The sequence below is a fragment of the Scleropages formosus genome, chromosome 9, assembly GCF_900964775.1.
Source record: "Scleropages formosus chromosome 9, fSclFor1.1, whole genome shotgun sequence".
NCBI classification, from domain to species: domain Eukaryota; kingdom Metazoa; phylum Chordata; class Actinopteri; order Osteoglossiformes; family Osteoglossidae; genus Scleropages; species Scleropages formosus.
Genome location: NC_041814.1, coordinates 9,610,667 through 9,629,527, shown reverse-complemented (window position 1 = coordinate 9,629,527; position 18,861 = coordinate 9,610,667). Strand labels below are relative to the sequence as shown.

The 18,861-nt window shown below is 38.9% G+C and overlaps 1 protein-coding gene across 1 annotated transcript in view; it reads right to left on the bottom strand.

Moving 5' to 3' along the window:
- Positions 1–18,861, bottom strand: part of faf1 (Fas (TNFRSF6) associated factor 1) — a 79,450-nt gene that overhangs the window by 12,964 nt on the left and 47,625 nt on the right. Inside the window, exons 9-15 of the mRNA XM_018726804.2 lie at positions 13,636–13,731; positions 12,485–12,608; positions 12,248–12,311; positions 12,066–12,147; positions 7,673–7,827; positions 2,836–2,972; positions 2,419–2,507 (exon numbers count right to left, since the gene is read on the bottom strand). Of these exons, the coding sequence (XP_018582320.1) occupies positions 2,419–2,507; positions 2,836–2,972; positions 7,673–7,827; positions 12,066–12,147; positions 12,248–12,311; positions 12,485–12,608; positions 13,636–13,731 (747 nt within the window). The remainder of the gene's footprint in view (positions 1–2,418; positions 2,508–2,835; positions 2,973–7,672; positions 7,828–12,065; positions 12,148–12,247; positions 12,312–12,484; positions 12,609–13,635; positions 13,732–18,861) is intronic.

Here is an 18,861-nt window from a genome sequence, read left to right as displayed (position 1 = left end):
ATTACTGTACGACTAAATGTCATGTTACATTTCACCAGTGATGCAGAAGGTGATCTGTGCTCATGATAGACTGCATTTCAACTGAGCACTTCCGCTGAATATAATTTGGTTCTATGACTGACTACAAGAATGTTTAAGGGCTATAAGATAAAATGAATCAGACAGAAAACTGTAGACAAAATCTGAACCATCATGGGTGAACTCAGTAACCCAAACTGATAGTAATTAGTTTTCCCACACACCTTATGCTTGTATGCACGCACTTCTCGTCAGAATATGAAAAAACTATTTAAAATGCCCTATGACACCAGGGGGTTTTTTTTTTTTTTTTAAAGGGAATATCAATAATAACTGCTTTTTAACAGACTTCATTCAGGTTATAACAAAGCATATATTTCAAGTTTCAGATATTGTGTAACATCTCAAACTGAAGTATTCTCTGCATCATATAAGTTTCAAAGAAAAAGTGGCAGATGTAGATTTAGACCATGTTAAAGAAAATTACAAAAAACTATTCAAACTCTAGAAAGATCTGGAATGCTGAGCAAACTGTTTGGTAATCTTTCACAGGGACCCATCCATAAAGTGCAACTTTATTGCATGTGTAAAAGATTTAAGAAAAAATAGCTAGAGAACATAAATTCAAACACTTTTATCGAAAAGGACTTAAAAAGATTATTATAAAGTAATTATCTGCCATCTTTATCCAAGGTGACTTATAATGGTAAAGACACCACTCTAAACTTCCTTCTATCATTCATCCATCTCTAGAGCAGAGCGAAAAGGAACAGACATACACACGCACCAATTCACCTAAAACACCATCTTTGGAAGGAACCTCATACAAATACTAAGAGAACATGGAAATGCCATACAGACTGAGCTGAGATCAAACCCCTGTTAAATTGCACAGCCAGCATGTTCACTGATTTAGCTTCATTTTTGCTATTTTTGTTTTTACTATTCTGTTACATTTTTTTTTTTTTTTTTGCATTACAGGTTGAATTCCTTTATAATATATTGAGTATCATATATACGTTTTCTTTGTAAGCGTTTTTTAAATGTAAAGTATGTGATAGCTGTGTTATGATAACTAATATTGACTATTGTAAAACGAACACAATTACTTCTTAGATCTGGTAATATTTTAGCAAAAAGGGGTGCCAAATCTGGCCTCAGGAATGCATAAAAACTTTTACAATTTATTAATTTTACTTTTACAATTTTTTTTCATGGATTTTACAAAGGATTTTTCTACTGTTGCATTTGGACCCAAAGGTTGCAAGTTTGAATCTCTCCTCCAGCTATTGGGCCCTAGAGCAAGGTACTTACCCAAAATTGGTCCAATAAAATTACCCAGTTGTATAAATTGGTAAATAATTGTAAGTAGCTTAATATTTTAAATCACTTTGGAGAAAAGCATCAGCTAAAATAATAAATGTAATGTAATCTAAATAAGGTAGGCAAGACATACATGCCTTTTAAATCTAATTTTTAAATTCACTTCAAAAGCAATGTCACAAATGAAATGCTTCCTTAAATAAAAGGCACATTTCAGTTTGACCCTAATGCTTAAATTTGAACAGAGTAGGATTTTAATGTATAAACAAAAGAAAAATGCCTTAAAATCATTCTTGAACTGTATATTGTAATGTATAGTTCAAAAATGAAATGCCCAAGACAACATTCTAATTTTAAAGTTAAAAAAAAATTCTGATTTGTACAGTATATCAAGAAACAATTTTCTCATAGGGTGTTGCAGTCAAAGGCCTATTCCCAAGTCTAGTATTTATTAAAAAAAAAAAAAAAAAAAAAAAAAGTACGTTTCCATTTAATTTTTCTTTTTTTTTATGAATGATTGAGATCTATGGTCTCTACATGTTTAAAGTCGTCGAGAGGGAGAGTAAAGAAAAAGCACACAAAATTTTTATCCAGTCTTTCCATCACACATACCTTTGTAGTAAAGAGAGAACAAAAGAGACATCTTGCATCTTCCCTACCCCCACAACTCTATTTGGACAAAGCATTTCTTTCTATTTAACACACAGCGTTCTGACTGACAATGTATCCTTCTCTTTAGAGCACACCGATCAGTCTCAGCATGATCACCTCTCTTCTTGGACAAACATTTTATGGCTCACTAGCATTTTGCCCCAATGAACTGGCCTGTTCCTCCATTGGGCAGGTGGGCCCCGATTGTGTATGAAACGCTAACTTTCATCCACTAGGGCCTCAAAATAAAACTTTCAGACATGACATTCAAGTCTTTTGTACAATACGGGACATCGTTAGAGCTTCTGACTCAAGCTCCCATTTTTGCAAGAAATACTCAGCTGAGAGCGCATGAATTATCCCCTCCAATATTCCACTCCATCTTTTCTATAGTGCTTACCTTCAGTTTATTCTCAACACCCTTACCTCATCCCTAATGTCTTCCTGCTGCTGGGCTGTGAAGATCTCTGTTGCCCCCATTAGTCTCATCATTAACTCATCCACTGTTGTGTTCCCTTGAAAGTGGGGAGGAAAAAAAATAAATAAAAATAAAAAAACAAAATTGTAAAACCAGTTGGACATTAGCTGAGTAAATGCATTTTACATCCATATTTCAAGAACCGCTTGGGTCACAGTGAACCAAAGGCTATCCCACACCCTGGATGGGATGCCAGTCCATTGCAGGGTTGTATAGGTACTGTCCAAATGTCTAAAATCAGTTCATACATTGAATCGCATGTCTACTGAAATATGGTTCACCTTAGTGCTAAACCCCCTGCCCAACTAAAATTAACAACCACATTTAAAGAAAACTTCTAGGACAATAGCACTCTAAGTTCTTACCTTGAATGACATTTAAAACCTCATTGGATGCACGTTTCCCCATGACAATGAGGAGGAGGGGAAACTGATCTGTCTTGTATGTCCGAATGGTCTGTGCCACAACACTGCCAAAGTGCCTTGTGCACATGGTGAGCAGTCTGAACAGAAAAAAAAAGATAAACAAGAAACAGTTAGATGAGAGATTTTCAGATTTCTGAAAAGTGCTCTCACTCAATGAAAAAATTTTAGTCAGTTCATTTCTTTGAAGGAACAGCTTCTGAATTAGTATTCCTCACCACATTTGCTGACTTGATAGAGCAGAGAGGATTTTTTATTCCATTACAAAGAGAGAACTTTAAATTAACATTTCACTAAAGGAAAAGGGTAGCAGGCAGACCCTCAGAGCACACTGTAAATGTCATATTATTAATGAATTGTCATTGACTGAATGCAAATATAGATTAGCTCTGTTTCCCCTATTTTTAATAAGATGTGTTTTAATATCTCTCCTATAAAAAAAGTTGTACTGGGTATGACCGGAGTACAACAGGTCACAGAAAATCACAGGACGTTGACGGGGATGGGTCAGATTACCAGGCTAGTCACCAACAATGAAGAACTTAAATCAAGAAAAGATGTAGGGCTTTTGTGTAGCTCCACCAGTAAATGCACTTATTTATTCACAAGTTAAGGATAGCAGGGCTGACTGCATGACTGCAGGCAGTATATCATTAAAAGTTAGTTATGACAAATTCCAGTGTGGGGAAAATGTCATTTTATACCGGTAGTGTTAAAATATGGGCTTCTTCCTCAAGGTCACCTGTCTGTGAAGACTGATGCACACTGAAGAAACAAATTCACATACTCTTGCACCACAAAACTCCTTTACTTTATGGAATTACTTCTTACAAACCATAGTTTTGTCAATGCTTTATGAAATAACAACAAATACTCTGCATAGTTTCCCCCATCCTAGTTTAAGCTACACAAACAATCATAATATTCTGGCTAAAGAATCGAGGAATTAAAGTTCAATTCCACCATCTTTCTGAACAAAGGTAATTCCCACCCAGTCTACACAAAACCAGCAAACGGTGCACTAAAACCTGCAAAGCACTCAAAGGCTTGGTTTACACAAAACACCTCATCATATCCATCTTATCCTGGTCCATAACCGGTAGTTTTTTCAAACTCTATCAGACTCTTTGAAAAAAGAGAATAGCCACAAAACAAACCCTTGCCGGTCTTCCCCCGGAGGCTGCCAAAGGACAGGGGTTAAAGAGAGGGTGCCCAATTAAGTATGTGGGACTAGGAGGACACTCCCTGATGAGGATGCCAGAATCCTGTTCTAATCGCAGACCTTGTTTCGAAAGGCTGGAGCAGACCTGCCCAGAGAAGACTAGAAACAATGTGCAGGGGGTAATTCTAATCAGTTGCAGGAGACGTGGGAACAATCGCCAGTAGCTGCAATGAAACCTAACTCCATTAGCTCTGTAGAACACAGCAGTGCTGATCTAACATCTGAGACCAAAGTTTTCTTTCAGACCAAGTTTTTTATTTAAGTATTCTAAAAATTAGATAAAGTTTCATTTCACCTCAATCAATACCAACTGTAGGCTGTGCTACATTCAGGAACAACCACATTAAGATTCTAGCTCTTTCTACAGTAAAGATTTCATTGTAGTAACAATGCTGTTTCTAAGATTTCTGATGTTCACTTATAACAGACAATGGTTGTACTCATAATTGGAGCCCAAATTGAAATCCTGAGGATGAACATAATGTTTAAACTATGGGTGATAGATACCATGCAATTAATACCAAGACTTCCTTAGCCAACACATACACTATTACAAGTGCATAATATAATTTACAAAAACTGTTTATTCAAAACGTTTATAGACAATTTTTCCATGCTGATTTACAAGGCAGACAAACAGAAAAAGCCACTGAAAACAAATATTTAGGACTGCGACAGTTTTACAAATAAAATAGATACACGACTTTCACAAACCATTGTGCACCGAAAATTTTCCACATAAAACTTCTGCTTTTTATACAAACTGAAGTGCATCATTAAATTCTTCATCGTTCACTGAAGCTGACACACCATGTACAAGGCTTTATTTTGGAATGTGTACATTTTAATTTTACAATGCTTAGAATAAATTAATTATTTAGTTTATGTCTTGAAGGTATAGCCTGAAAAAGAAAGCGTAAATTTCTCAGTTAATACAATCTATTTTCTGTTTGATTAAGAAACAGACACAAGGTGAAAATTACAACAAAAACTACTTTTAGATTTTTCCTTAAGGATATTGTGAATGAAATTTCTTTGGTGTTGCCATATTTGCAATTGGCTATATATTATGATGGTGGATGGATGGCGCAAAAACATCCAGCAGGGAATACAGACAAATCAGTAATACTGCTTAAATCTATTTAACGCATGGATAGTGTATTTCATTTATGATTAATACTAATACTGTAGATTTATATTTTATTTACAATGTCATCACAGGGTAGGAAACAAAATTCTAATTTGAGAGGAACTTCAAAACAATACCTCAGCATGCCACAATTTTTAGCTGATTTATCAGACGAAAAGTAAAGTACTACTCAAATAATGGTCAAAATGCCTCCCAGTTCATCCACATTCAAAAGATGGTTTAATGACAAAACAAATATATTTCCAAGTTACACAGATAAGGGAACTAATGCCACTATGATGTATATTTAACAAGTCAGGCTAATTAAAAAAAATCTGAATTAAAAACAGTAGTATTTACCTTTATACAAGTGCTTACCACACTCATTTTTGGTCATATTTATTCTGAAACCATATACACTGGTTGAACAAAATAATATTCTTTATCATGTGTGACCTGTCTAATTAAGTTAGTCATTATCAATAAGAAACATGCACAGGCATGTATGCAATGATTTATCACAGAACTCCCTCTCCAAACTCCTCAGTCACACTCTGCCATCCATACTCAAGGATGCCTCACTCAAGTTTTCCAATCATGGCAACCACAACAATAATAATAAGGGAAACGAACAGCATGGGAACTGCAGGGGGAGAGTTTTTCTGATAGATATGCCAACATTCTGCACAGGGCATTTTTCACATCGATCACCCCATCTTATTACATCATTCAAGGTGTCCACTTTGAGAGGTTAATGTAGATATAAATGGACAGTTTCTACTCAGCATCCACCTGACTGAACACCTCTGAGCAATGAGTTAGTCTCCAGTCAGCCATGACCAGACATTTCCTGGAATTAAGAAAGGTACTTGATGTAAACAGTCAACCTATTTCTGCTCAGACAGTTTTCATGTTCAGAGAGATGACTTTTTGTAGACCACCAAAAAAGGTAACATGTACACTGAAATTAAAGCACGACTAAAAAGCAAACTACTACAATTAATTTAAAACCTTTTCAAAACTATTCCACATCCCAGTTTTACACCCATGGCAAAATAATCAGCACAAAGAATGTGGGAAATGTTTTACGGCAATGCAAAGTGTAATGACATACAGTACAAACAAACATTTAAAAACTTTCTTCACTATATTCTAGATGTTCAGTGACACATAAAGTACATTTCATTGCCTTTAAAAAGAATATTGAAAGAGATGCATATATAATTAAAATCACTCTAGTCTGAATATCCTAAGAGTGCAGCAGATTCCTTGATGAAAGAAATCCCTAGCAGTTAGAACCCCTCCTGCACCACTACTGTGACTAATGCCAATCACCAGTCAGTCAGTTCCAACCTCAGAGCGTGAGAATGTGTGACCGTGTTTGTGTGTGCATGCGCGTGTGCGCAGCACTGCGCATTATGAAAAGCTCCAGATGTTGCCTGCCTTTAATCTGCAATAAAATGGCTCAGCTGGGGCAAAAAGCAAAAGGAGAAAGGGAGCAGAATGAGGCAGGGAATATCCTAAAAGGAAATAAAAAAAGAAGTGGGGTCAGTGTCTGAAAATCTCTCCCAGTCTTTCTTAAACACCTCCTTCCAGGGGGTGGGCTTAATGCTTGTAGCTCACTGAAAAGAAAAGCTTTAGCCTGCCCTGGAGCCATGGCTGCCGCTGGGCTCAATCAAGCCTCCATCTGGCTGCTAGCTGGGCTCTGGTCTGTCCCCTGCAGGAGGAGGCCAGCATCTGCGCCTCATCGTAGTACACACACACCTGGGTCGCACCCTCATTCCTCCCCCTGACCAGGGAGGCGGGAGAGGACAACCCAAGAAAGGGGGCTGCACTGCTTTGGGGTCAGGGGTTGAGTGCTTGGGAGGGTAGTTAAGTATTATCAGACAGTGGAATTAACCAAAGGGAAACCAGGGGAGCTGCAGGTAAAACTGAAGTGGAGGAGAACCTCTGAGAAATTACCAACTGCAGACTAACACCAAAAAAATCTGTGTCCCGGTCCTTCCCTTCTTTGTGGACCTACTACCTCTGACTCGAGCAAGCGGTACTGACTCAGAGGGGTTGGAGGTGTACACCTACAACAAAACAACACTGGTAAAGTCACAGCCTCAGCCAAGACAAACTCATATGAGTTTCTCATATAATTGGTCTTCCATTCATTCAGATTAGAAAGAACTGTTCAATGACAGCCCCTTTCAGCGAATACAACTTTTGTTGCAGGGCTGCGTTAACCCCTTTTGAGACTAGAGGAAACAGAGTTAAAGAGTTTCAAGGGAGACTGAAGCTCCCTCTGTTAAGGTATCAACGTGACAATGCTGATGTTCTACCCTAGGTATCTGCGAATAGGGAAATAACTTTACAATCATTACAGGAAATTTTAAGCACTTTGAGAAAATGGTGAGAAGCTGGTGGTTGGACACTGCTGTTACCTGGCTTTGTTGGCTTCTTTAGTAACATCCCAGGCCCAAGTGATGAAGTTCTGGCTGAGATAGGAGACTATAGACTCCGCACACAACATTTGGGAGCAGAAGACGTTGGCGAGCACACTCTCATCATTGTGGAGGTAGATGGCAAGCAGCTTTCTCTGCAGGATGAAAGAGAAAACAAATTTACCAGAGGGAAAACGGGAGGAGTCTTCAGCTGAGCTGAGGTTAAAGGGGACATGAGAATCCACACAAGCTACAGGGAAAGCCACCAACATGAGGATTATCCTGAACCTCAGTCACAACTGAGACTCTGAGGAGGAGACCAATGAAGGAGACTAATGTTGATTTTACCTGCAATGGTAGAAACCACCCTCTCAATTTAGTGCACGGTTACCTAATCAATAACTTCAAGAGACTCCCCTAAGATTTCTTATTTCCTCCTAGACGTTATGTGCAGAATCAAGGAACCGCCAACTGGGTAAAAATCTGACAAACAATACGAGTCATAAAACTTTTTTTGAGGGTGCCAACGAAAAAACAAAATGAACAAATCACTTTATTTATTTTGAATCAAATGCCAATGCCCTTCTTCTGCCTGCTCAGGTTGGAAGCAAAGATGACAATATTGACGAAGCTCTAAATCCAGGGATATTTTACTCCGTATATCGCATGAGCCGCAGATTCTCAAAACTCACAACTAATTAAAAAACAAACAGGCAAGCAGGAAAAGTTCTTTGGATGATGTAGTAAATAAAGCCCACTAAAGTACAGAACATTCAAAGCACTCTCTTGTCAGCCCGTATCTGTTCCTTTATGGACACAAGAAGGGGTTACTCGTCATTTCTCAAGAGTTTTAAGACCAAGAAGTGAAATGTGAGTGAGTGGAGGAGTAGGGGAAAGTGAAAGGGAGTTGTGCTATATTGTGGCCTGTGTAGAAAAGGAGCGGGAGAGCACTGCTGTGTTTGCTCAGCGATTAGGGCTTTAGAATAAGCTCCGCTGCTCCAAGTGGGAAGGAGCTTGGGGCTCATTCAGTGGCCCAATTGAACACCCTGAAAAGATTAAACACTCATGCTGAGAAGACAAGCAAATGCAGCTTGGAGAGGAGAGAATTTTCTTTACAAAAAAAAAAAAAAGCAGACGCACGCACGCATGCATGCACGCACACACGCACACACACACACGCACACACCAAGATGGCATCATTCTACTAAGTCAGTTAAAAAGAAATTAAGAAAAACCCTGACATGAACCTCACGGAGTACCCTTAACAAAAACTTGGTACTCATCAAAACATACTTCAACTTATGACTTCTATTGCCACTTACTTTGGTTTTACCTTCTGCTGAAAAGGAAAGAACCGTTTAAAAGATTCAACAGATGACCGGGTCAAATCTCATTAAGGAAACTGACCCTGAAGTCAAAGTGCTGAATTTAGGAAGGGATGGAAAAGTTGAAGACAACAGTAAAGGTATCCTATTCACAGTGAGCATGCAGACTTCTTTCTGGCAGGCTGCAGGTAAATGCTCACTTCCTAGGCATCTCCACACACTCCGATGCAAGCAGTAGGGCAGGAGCTTCACGTGGTACCACCCAGCCCATTTTGTATCAGGTGGGGGCAGGGGCAGAACATGTGATTATGTGCAACATGAGCATGAATTCTCTTGCACAGGTGTTCAACGAGCACCTCAATAGAATTAACCTGTAGCACCCAACGGACAGCTGCAGCAGTTGGATTCAACCGTATCGGGTGAAATCACACCAATGAGGAAAGCGCAATCCTGACTTTTAACAGCCCCCCTTTCCCACCAGCTCGAGTTGTGTTTGTGCTAAATGTCCCCTCCTAAAGTTTATTTGCTTTGTTTTATAAATGAGGTTCACCCAACAGTGGACAGTTTGTGAAATTCCACCTGGTGGATAATATAGCCATGACAAACATTTCCATATATCATCTGTGACAAGGATGTATTTTAATTAGAGGTATTTGTTTATGTGTGAGCTGGTGGAAGACGTTTTTAATTATTGTGAACGGTTAAGGAAACAGAGGAACACTGTGAATCTGATTACCCGCAGCAGCCTGCAGAAAAACAAACAGTTTTAAATGAAAAGCTCAGATTACTGTCCCCCAACTCTAATGACATAGAATAGAGTCTCATCAATGCTTTACCAGATGGCCAATTCAAAATGCTGAACTGGTTTAAAACACTGAACCAATATGTTTTTTTTTTTTTTCCCCTTCCCTGAAGTGACAGGACTACATGAAGGACAGGGAGTGTTTATGAATAACTACGCTCTGATTACATGAATAGAAAATTGGTCCTTCTATGCAAACATGACGTTAAATATAAATTACACTGCATTCAGTACACAATTATCTTATTACATTATTTAAAAACAGCCATAATGTACTAAGCATAACAGTCATTTCTGGACTTAGTTGAGACGCTAAACAAAATTATACATATTTAATATATAGCACAGTATCTTGTTTCTATTATACAAAAAAAAAAAAAAAAAAAAAACCAAAAAACAATTACTGAAAATTTGCAAAGAAATATATATGTACTTAAATGTACTGTATGCATAATGACAGCATCAACAGTAACAACTGTCCAAAACATCACTACCAGAATAACAATGTATAGCCACCTGATATTTTAGCAGTGTAAATAGCAATTACAAAAAAAAAATGTAAATATAGCACCACAAAATCCATGAAACAGGCCACCCAATAAATCAGTAATTAGTTCAGGAAAGCACTGAGAGACAGCTGAAGTCCGTGGTTTTGGCCCAAAGTCATAGCTTCAAGAGAGATCCATTACGCAGAAGCCAGATGAAAAAAACATTTGTGGTTCCCAAACACATTTACCATGTATCTGTCATGAATTATCTAGTTTACATATAAGAAAGTCGCAATGCTGTGCACGTGATAACCAAACAAATCCTGATTGAGGAAACTGAAAAACAATGTCAACTGTTATCATCAAAAACATTCAGGCAACAAGACAGCAGGCTAACTTGGCGATTAGCTGCTAGAGAGATGGAGGAATAAGGGTACTCCACAGGCACCTGAAGTTCTGCATTCTTCTCCGTACACTAAACCCTGTCCTTCACACTGGAGGGTGAAGACAGAAACTCCAGAGGCGAGGGTGGGGCAGCAGGGGGCTATATCCCCCAGTGGAGCTATGAATTTTTATGCGCCTCCTTGAGAGCGTGTGGGGTTACTGCGATTAACCGGGACATTCAAGGGATTTGAAGGGGCCTTGGCCAGGATGGGTGGCCCGCCAGGAAGGCCTTGCTGCTGATCCCCCGGAGAGCTCAAGGGCCCCCAGCATTTTCATTAAGGGCGGATTGAGCGCATCTCTCCCTGCAGAAACACCTCATCAAGTGTAGTGTTTTACTTAGTGATTAGCCTCAGAGCCTTTGAAAACGAGAGAGAGTCCTCCACAAAATCCCCCATAAACCTGGACCATTCCAATAACTGCTTAATGTGCAGCCTGTTGAGTTGACAAGAGCTGAGATTTAGACCCATTTCTTCAAGTGGGGGCTGAAATGGGAATCTGCACAGCATTTTATTTAATGTAACTTGGTGATAAGACTCTACACAAGTTATTCGTTCCACTCTTTAACTTGCTGAAGGAGTGAAGTTATCTGCCTGTCTGTCTGTATCGTTTTATTTTCATTGACACAATCTATAAAACTTCTTGAGTGCTAGAGAGGAGCCAACTGGGGGGTGGAGGTGGGGGAAAGAGGCCATATTGAGCTGGCTTAGGGGAAGAGATATCAGCTGGGAGACCGGCAAGGGGCCAGTGGAGTCTTCGCTTCACAGTCTAAAACCCTCCAAACATCTTGCCGCATCTTCCCACTCTAATAAGACTGTAATCCACACAAGCTGTCAGTTGATACAAGCTTCCTTATGTGAACAAAGCAGAAAAAAATTGAAGGAACCCAGCTAAAAATAAAGCATCAGATGTTGTGAAGGGACATTAAAATTCATATCGGGTTATGGTAACAAATTCCTTGTTTTCTCTCCATTTTGTGCATTACTTGGAAAAAACTCAATGTAGTAACAGCATAGATGTTTATGATGTATCACTTAAAAGATTGCTTATGTATATAGAATTCTTTTTTTTTTTTTTTTTTTTTAAATCTAGTCAGTTTCAGGGAGTTTCAGTTTCACAGGGAACCAAAATATGTAGACAGGAAATAGACACTTTTCAGAATGTTGTGCGGTGACATAAGTTTAAAAAAAAGATGCTGTAACACCTAGAAATGAAATGGTAGCAGCATAACAAGAGAACCCCATTAACTATGGTACGAGAGCACAGATAAATACGCACCCCTACAACCCCCTTCCCATGTGCTGCCTGCAGCTTCCACACAGGTGGATGCTACTTACATCTCTGGCTTTGCCATAGAAGGCCTCTTGAGACGCTGCCTCCAGGGAGCCGATGAAGAAGACTGGATGGCAGTCTCCATATCTTCCATACAAAAAGGGGAAACAAACAAAGGGCAAGTGAACACTCAGTGGGTTTCAAGTCACTATGATCTGTTCAGCAGCTCATGTCACAGTGATCTCACCTTGCTGAAAACTCAGCAGTAAAGTGCATCAAAGCATCCCCCTCGTTCTCAGCATTCTCAGGCACTAAGACACACAGAGTGACCGTCAATTATAATGACGGGAAAGAACTACAAATATATGTAACAAATGATATAATATACAAACAGAAAAAATGAGAATTAGTTTCTGTGCCATTTGACTAACACAAAACAAAACTCATTAGTACATCATTAGTACAGATGCAGTGGAGGACTTACTCATGGGAGACTTCCGACAACCTGAGGTACCCATGCCAAACATTTCTGCTTCGTCAACCCCAAATTCAGAAGCATCTTCAAAATCGTCTCCTTCACTGTCGCTTACCATGTGTACATCTGTGCACTATCCTCACCAGAAGATAAGAGGCAAACAAACACAATCAGCACCAAAAAAAAAAAAAAAAAAACAACTTCTGGCAAATATTTTATGAACAAGGCCTGATCAGTGTTGCAGAGGGGAAGCCTTATTCAATCAGAATGACTCACAGTTTATTCTGATACTGGCAACTTCAAAACAGGTACTCAACGAATAAAGCCTTAGATGACTGAATATTCATTTTTCAAAATTGTTTTAGGTATTGATAAATACCAAGGGCAAGAATAATTCTCTCAATGACAAACTACTTAGAAACTGAAAGCAATTTTTAAACTACAAAGAGAAATGTCACACAGAACAAAACAATCCTTTAAATAATGTAAATGCACATTGTTTATTCTAACACACAATTCATAAATGAAAAAAAAAAGAAAAAAAAAAAATATACGGTGACATTTTCACGTGGAAATATCTGTGCTTATCCCTGTAGAGACCATATTCTAATATAGGCAACGTGCAGTGCAGAATATGAGCACAAACAAGAACATAGATTTAAAAAAGGATATCGATGTTATAGTTTTTGGTAAAATAAAATTTAAAAAAAAGTTTCAACTTCTACACAAATACATACTCAAATCTGCAGTTACAATGAAAATGCATTGTTTATACTGACAAAAGTAGAAAAATCTAGGCAAGGAAGAACAAAATATCTAACAAGACTGAAGCAGTGTTTTCTGGCTAGCATACAGTGTGTACAGGACATTGCAGTCATAATTTACTACTAATCTATGTTGTGCTAAAAAAATTAAGTGCATGTCAGTCAGTACAAAATTATTAACTTGTATATGACTTAAACAATTTATATTAACAGGTTTTATGTAAGCACCTAGTTGTTTGACTTTTTTTATGAACTGCTAAAAATAAAAATTGGTATGTTTAATATGAGATATATTTCTGTAAAGCTACTATGTAGAATTTGGCATAAGTGATCACACTGACAAACCCCCCTGTGTGTGGCGGTTTGGGCAGGGGGTGGGTGTTGTGGAGACCGTACCTCCTCAGGCTGCTCCCGGGGGGGTGCTGGGGAGGCTCTCCGACACACGCTCAGGTGATGACAAGGATAGCTGATCCCCGAGGCAGCCAGTGTCATCTAAGGAGCACAGACACACAGTAGGCAGGTTACATACACAGTTACCAGTTTCTTCCTCTCATAAAATCTCAGTTAAGCATTTTCAAAACACCTCAACTACCAGCATGAATGAGAGCCACGTTGGGTTTGTTTATGAACCACACATAAGTTATTATGTTATCAAGTGTGCTTTGCATGCTAATTGATTTATATCATGCCGTGGAATTTATAAAATCAGATCTTACCACCCACTGATGGAAGCCAGCTAAGAGCTGACAACAGCAGAAGTATTACACTCTGCTGTAGGAAGCCCTGAGTAGAAATGGCGACATAGCATACTCTGCCTTCTAATTAACTCACAAACAGGCCTTGGAAATGTCAGACAGCTTTATCACTGAGGGGACTCATTAAAAGCCACCTGGCCCTGCTCACTCCCCAGGGCCACAGTGAAACCAGGAGCCCTGAGTGCCACGTGCTACCTGCACTGCTCTTACTTTGCAGTCATCAAATAAGGACCAAGAGCTGGTTACAACAAATTCAGATCAAACATAAGGGTTACTGTCTCCCTTACAAGACATAGAAACCAAGGAAAATAGCCATACTATGTGAAGTATAAATACCACAATTATTTGTCAACACAATGGGTTCTCAACCTTGAGGACTCAACACTGAAAACACACCAAGGATCCTCTCCAAAGAGATGATCTCAGAAGGTGGTTTTCCCACCATGTTAATCTTTGCAGTCTGAAAAAAAGTATACAGCCATATTTTGTCATTGACAATTTTTGAAAAAAAATTCACAACACACATCGACATATGCATCAGGGTGCAACATAGTCTTGACAAAAACTTTCAACATGTATTAGAGAAACAATTTTATCACAACAACAAACAACAGCATGAATGACACATGCACAGATAAATGTGAAAGTCTCTGACAGCTAACAGCAGGGGGGTGGTAATCTTTGCCATTGTGATGTTCTACCGTCAACAAAGACCAGTTGGTAATTGTTGAATCAGAGGCCGCTTACATGCAACGCCAACTGAGTTTCAAAAGCTTATTGACTGCTTTTTTACATGCTTCTCAAAGCACTTCTCCATCGACAAGGGTACAGTCCAAATAGAGTTCAGGTTAAAGGCACTATATTGCCATTATTAACCAAACAGCTCAACAATTGCCAGACAAATTGACAAACACAAATATATCTGTAATACAAATGTAATACAGGAATACTGTAATATAATTATATCCATAATGCCACCAACAAAAAAAAGTGTATAGTCATATACAGAGACTCATCAAAAGTAGTCCTCTGTCTTTCATAAATATTTTAACAGATCTTAAAAGAATAAGGTTAACTTTGCAATTTTCTAAAATAGTCTACCTTCAAAGGTGACTGGTGTTATTATTGTATTTTATTAAGGACAAGCATAAAGGGAAAACTTAAATGGCCTCATTTCCAGAACAGTACTACAACAAAAAACAAAAACACTGATGTAATTTTACTTTCAATCACAGTGAAAGATGAAAGTCTGATAGGACATCTGAAATTACAGAACAACCAAGAAGTTGTGTTACAGTCTTCGTCTTGGCAATTTGACCACAAAATGACTGCCCACACAGACGCTTCATTACCAGCCGCACACGTTGTTACAACAGATAGTGTTTCTTGTCATTTGCTTCTAAATGAAAAAGGTACTTTGCAGAAAATGAAGCATCAAAAGCTGCCAGATAACTTGAACAGCTGAATTACACTGGAACACCGAGGGAGAGCACTTAGCAGAATTGGCATACATTGTCCCAAGTAGTCAGATCCACCAAGACATACATACTGCAAAAGAACCAGTGTGTGTGTTATATTCCTAATTCTTTCATTTCCTCACTTAAAAGACCAAATTCTCAGTATTTATTTTGAACAGTTTTTTTCTCCTCTGTGCTAGCAACGATACCAACAATGCCACATAAGCATACAGTATAATTAAAGTTAAATATTAATTATATTTTGTTTAGGTAACAGTATTTCAATACTGAGCAATCCTAAAACAACTACAATGGAGACTTGGAAAAACAAATCTTAGAAAAGGTTATAAAAAAGGTTTGAACATCATAAGAAAAACAGGAATAAATTCAAAGCAGAGTAAAGGCCAAAAAAATGTGAGTAAAGAGCTGTCTACTTAATTTCATTATTCTCCCTTTCCACACTCTCCCTCTTTTATATGTCCCCAGACTTTATATTCTGCAGAACCAAATAATTTAAGATTCAGATCACTGACTACCATGAATATAAACTAGTTGAGTTTGTTACTAGTCCACTTGTTGCCTTTTCAGCTGTCAAATTTGAAGGAATTCCTTCTCTTCACTCCCCATCAAACAGTTATGCAATGAGGAAATCTTCAGGAGTAGGCGTGAGGACTCTGGTCCACAGTAAACCATCTTCCAGCCTTAATAAGGACATAAAGTCGATCACTTCCACCATCAACGGAGGTGGTGGTCAGGCAAGGGCAGTACACATTAGGATGGGTGAACAGAATGAAAAGTGAGGCTGAGCACCAAACCAAACTCTGACCTCAGCCTTCTTGAGATGTCCCAAGACAAGTGCAGCCTGTCGGCCCTTTGCCTGAACGCCGTACAGAGGGTGGTGGTGGTGGTGGGGGGGGGTCAACTCCCTGTGACCCTCTTCTGCTCAGTTCCACAAAAAGCGGGTGCTTCTTTTTTGGATTCTTTTAATTAACACTTGCATTGAATTGGCGTTGGTGCTGATGCAGAAAGGGTTCTCTCACTCACACTGCCTTGCATTCTCTTTCTGTTTCTTTTTTTCTGTCAGGGCAGTGTTTGGATTAGGTTCCTGGCTGTGAGTGTGAGATAATTACCACTGACAGCTGCACCGACAGCACTCAGAGCCCCAACACCACCTTGTTCTACAACTCTTTGATGGAGGTGGACAACAGAGCCTGAGAAATAGAAAAAATGGGGCAAGGAAGAAGAAAAGAAGAAAGAAGCCCCACCCTTAACACCTGTTGGTCCCTTTCAGGTTGCTCTTTGCTGGCTGTAGACATGTCACTCCTGATTAGGATCAGGGGGTCCTGAACCACCAGTGTGCAGCTCTCTCAGGCAACATGGCCTCCACCCAAAGATGGACTTTCAGCCCAAGGGAGACCATTTTTGCTAGGTCTGTTGGTCACACATTCAGCAAGTTGTCTTCTCAAAATGCAAAATGAGAAATTGCAAAAAACATTTGGACAAAGACCAATACGACGCAGGTAAGTATCCTGGTCGCAGATGGGGAACCGGTCAAGAACGCAAATTTTGTAGTCTGGCTGCTACATTCTAATCTGAGGTTTACTTACTATGTTTAGAGTGGAGAAATTGAGATGAAGCATACACACTACAAATTCTAAAGACAACAATGTACAGTTGAAGTTGAAGATCAGAGATGGAAATAAGTGCAAAGTACAGATAATAAAATGTTAGCAACTCCTTTTAAAGTTGAGTGATAGCAGGGTGAGGAAGAGGATGCCATCATCTTCTGCACATAAGGAGGGGACAACTTTCCCTTGTCAAGCCACCCCACTGAATGTCACCTGAAGAGAGCAATCACACTGGGGGCTATGTCTAGGCTTATCCCTGAGCTCTGTTGCTATGGCAACCAGCCAGCCCAATAAGCCAGCGTGGGCCTGCTGACTGGAGAATCCATAAGAGCTGAGGCCGAGAAGCCATGCGCCGCTCCCTCAGAGACCGGCTGCATTAATACATTAGCAAACACCCTGAAACACTGGATAAATGTCAGCAATTACGGGAAAAGAGTCTAATAAGGACGTTCAAGTTCCTGTCAATCACTCCCACAGGTATCAAACTACCCAGCTGTCCTTGACTTCCATCCAGAGACTCAGTCTGAGAGGGAAGTAATAAACTGTTCATAAAGCAGTCGATCAATCATCTACCACAACAGTCAACACTATTTCCTCCACACGTTGTGCCTTCACTTGTGACCTGTTTGCACCTCATTTCATAACTTCTCTGGTTTTTGTCACAGATCTGAAAGCAAGAAAATATAGACCTATAAACCTAACAATCAAATTCTCCACATTTTCTGAGACCATTTCTTGACTGAAGGCATTTACAAATGAAATGGATGATCTCCTTTTACTCAGTACAATAGGACAGACATCTTGCTCATCAAAATGACACTGAAGTGACACACAAATCTTAGCTCATCCACACAACACAGAGTGAGGTGGTACAGAAACAAATTAAATGGTTGAAAATGTTTGAAGGAAATGTTCAGCACACCATGAACTGCAAGTCGTATGCTCTTTACTAGGCACTACTTGTTCACCAGTGTAACACTTGATTTTGGTGGATACAGACAGCTACATTCATCATTTCCAATCATTTCCTCAAGTGCCCAATAAATCAATTTGGTACTTATTACTGTAAGATACTTTTCCATTATAAACGCAAACACAGCCAAAAAGTCAGAATCATGTCTGTAGCATAATACACTCAGAATAAACCAAAATATTACACTACAATTTTGCAATGAACATATATAGAACTAAAAATCTTAAAATATAAGATTTGCCCATTTATATTAGACCTCACAAAAGCTACCCGATTATAAAGATCAGTAATCACCAAATAGAAGTGGTTTCCTATTGAAATGTATACTATTCTTTGCCACAGCCAAAGGAATTCACTTCACTGCTGAGTGAGTGCTGCTATTCCTGTTTCTCACACAGCGTATTTCTGGAGAACTGACTTTGTCATTAGCCTCAAGTACTTAGCACTATTTGATTTTATTACCAGGTAACCTGAGCAGCATTAAAACTTACCTACCTTATTTGAAATTGATCTTGACATCGCATAAATATAAGATCATTAAAATGAAAACGGAAGATAGGAGTTAGATTTTTTTTTTTTTTTAAAGTGGTATCAAAAGTGCATTGAAAAGGAACAGACAAAGATAATGAAGGAAGAGCAGAGAAGTCATCCATTTTGACTCCTAGAAAATGTAATTTTAAGCCCTGCCTGCAATGTTTATTGGTACAAATCCCAGGAGATGAGGCGAGGTTAATGAGATATGCACTGAAACAGCTTGGCTGGCATGCAGGGGCTTTCTCTGTAATGCTGGGAGACATTTCAGTAAGAGG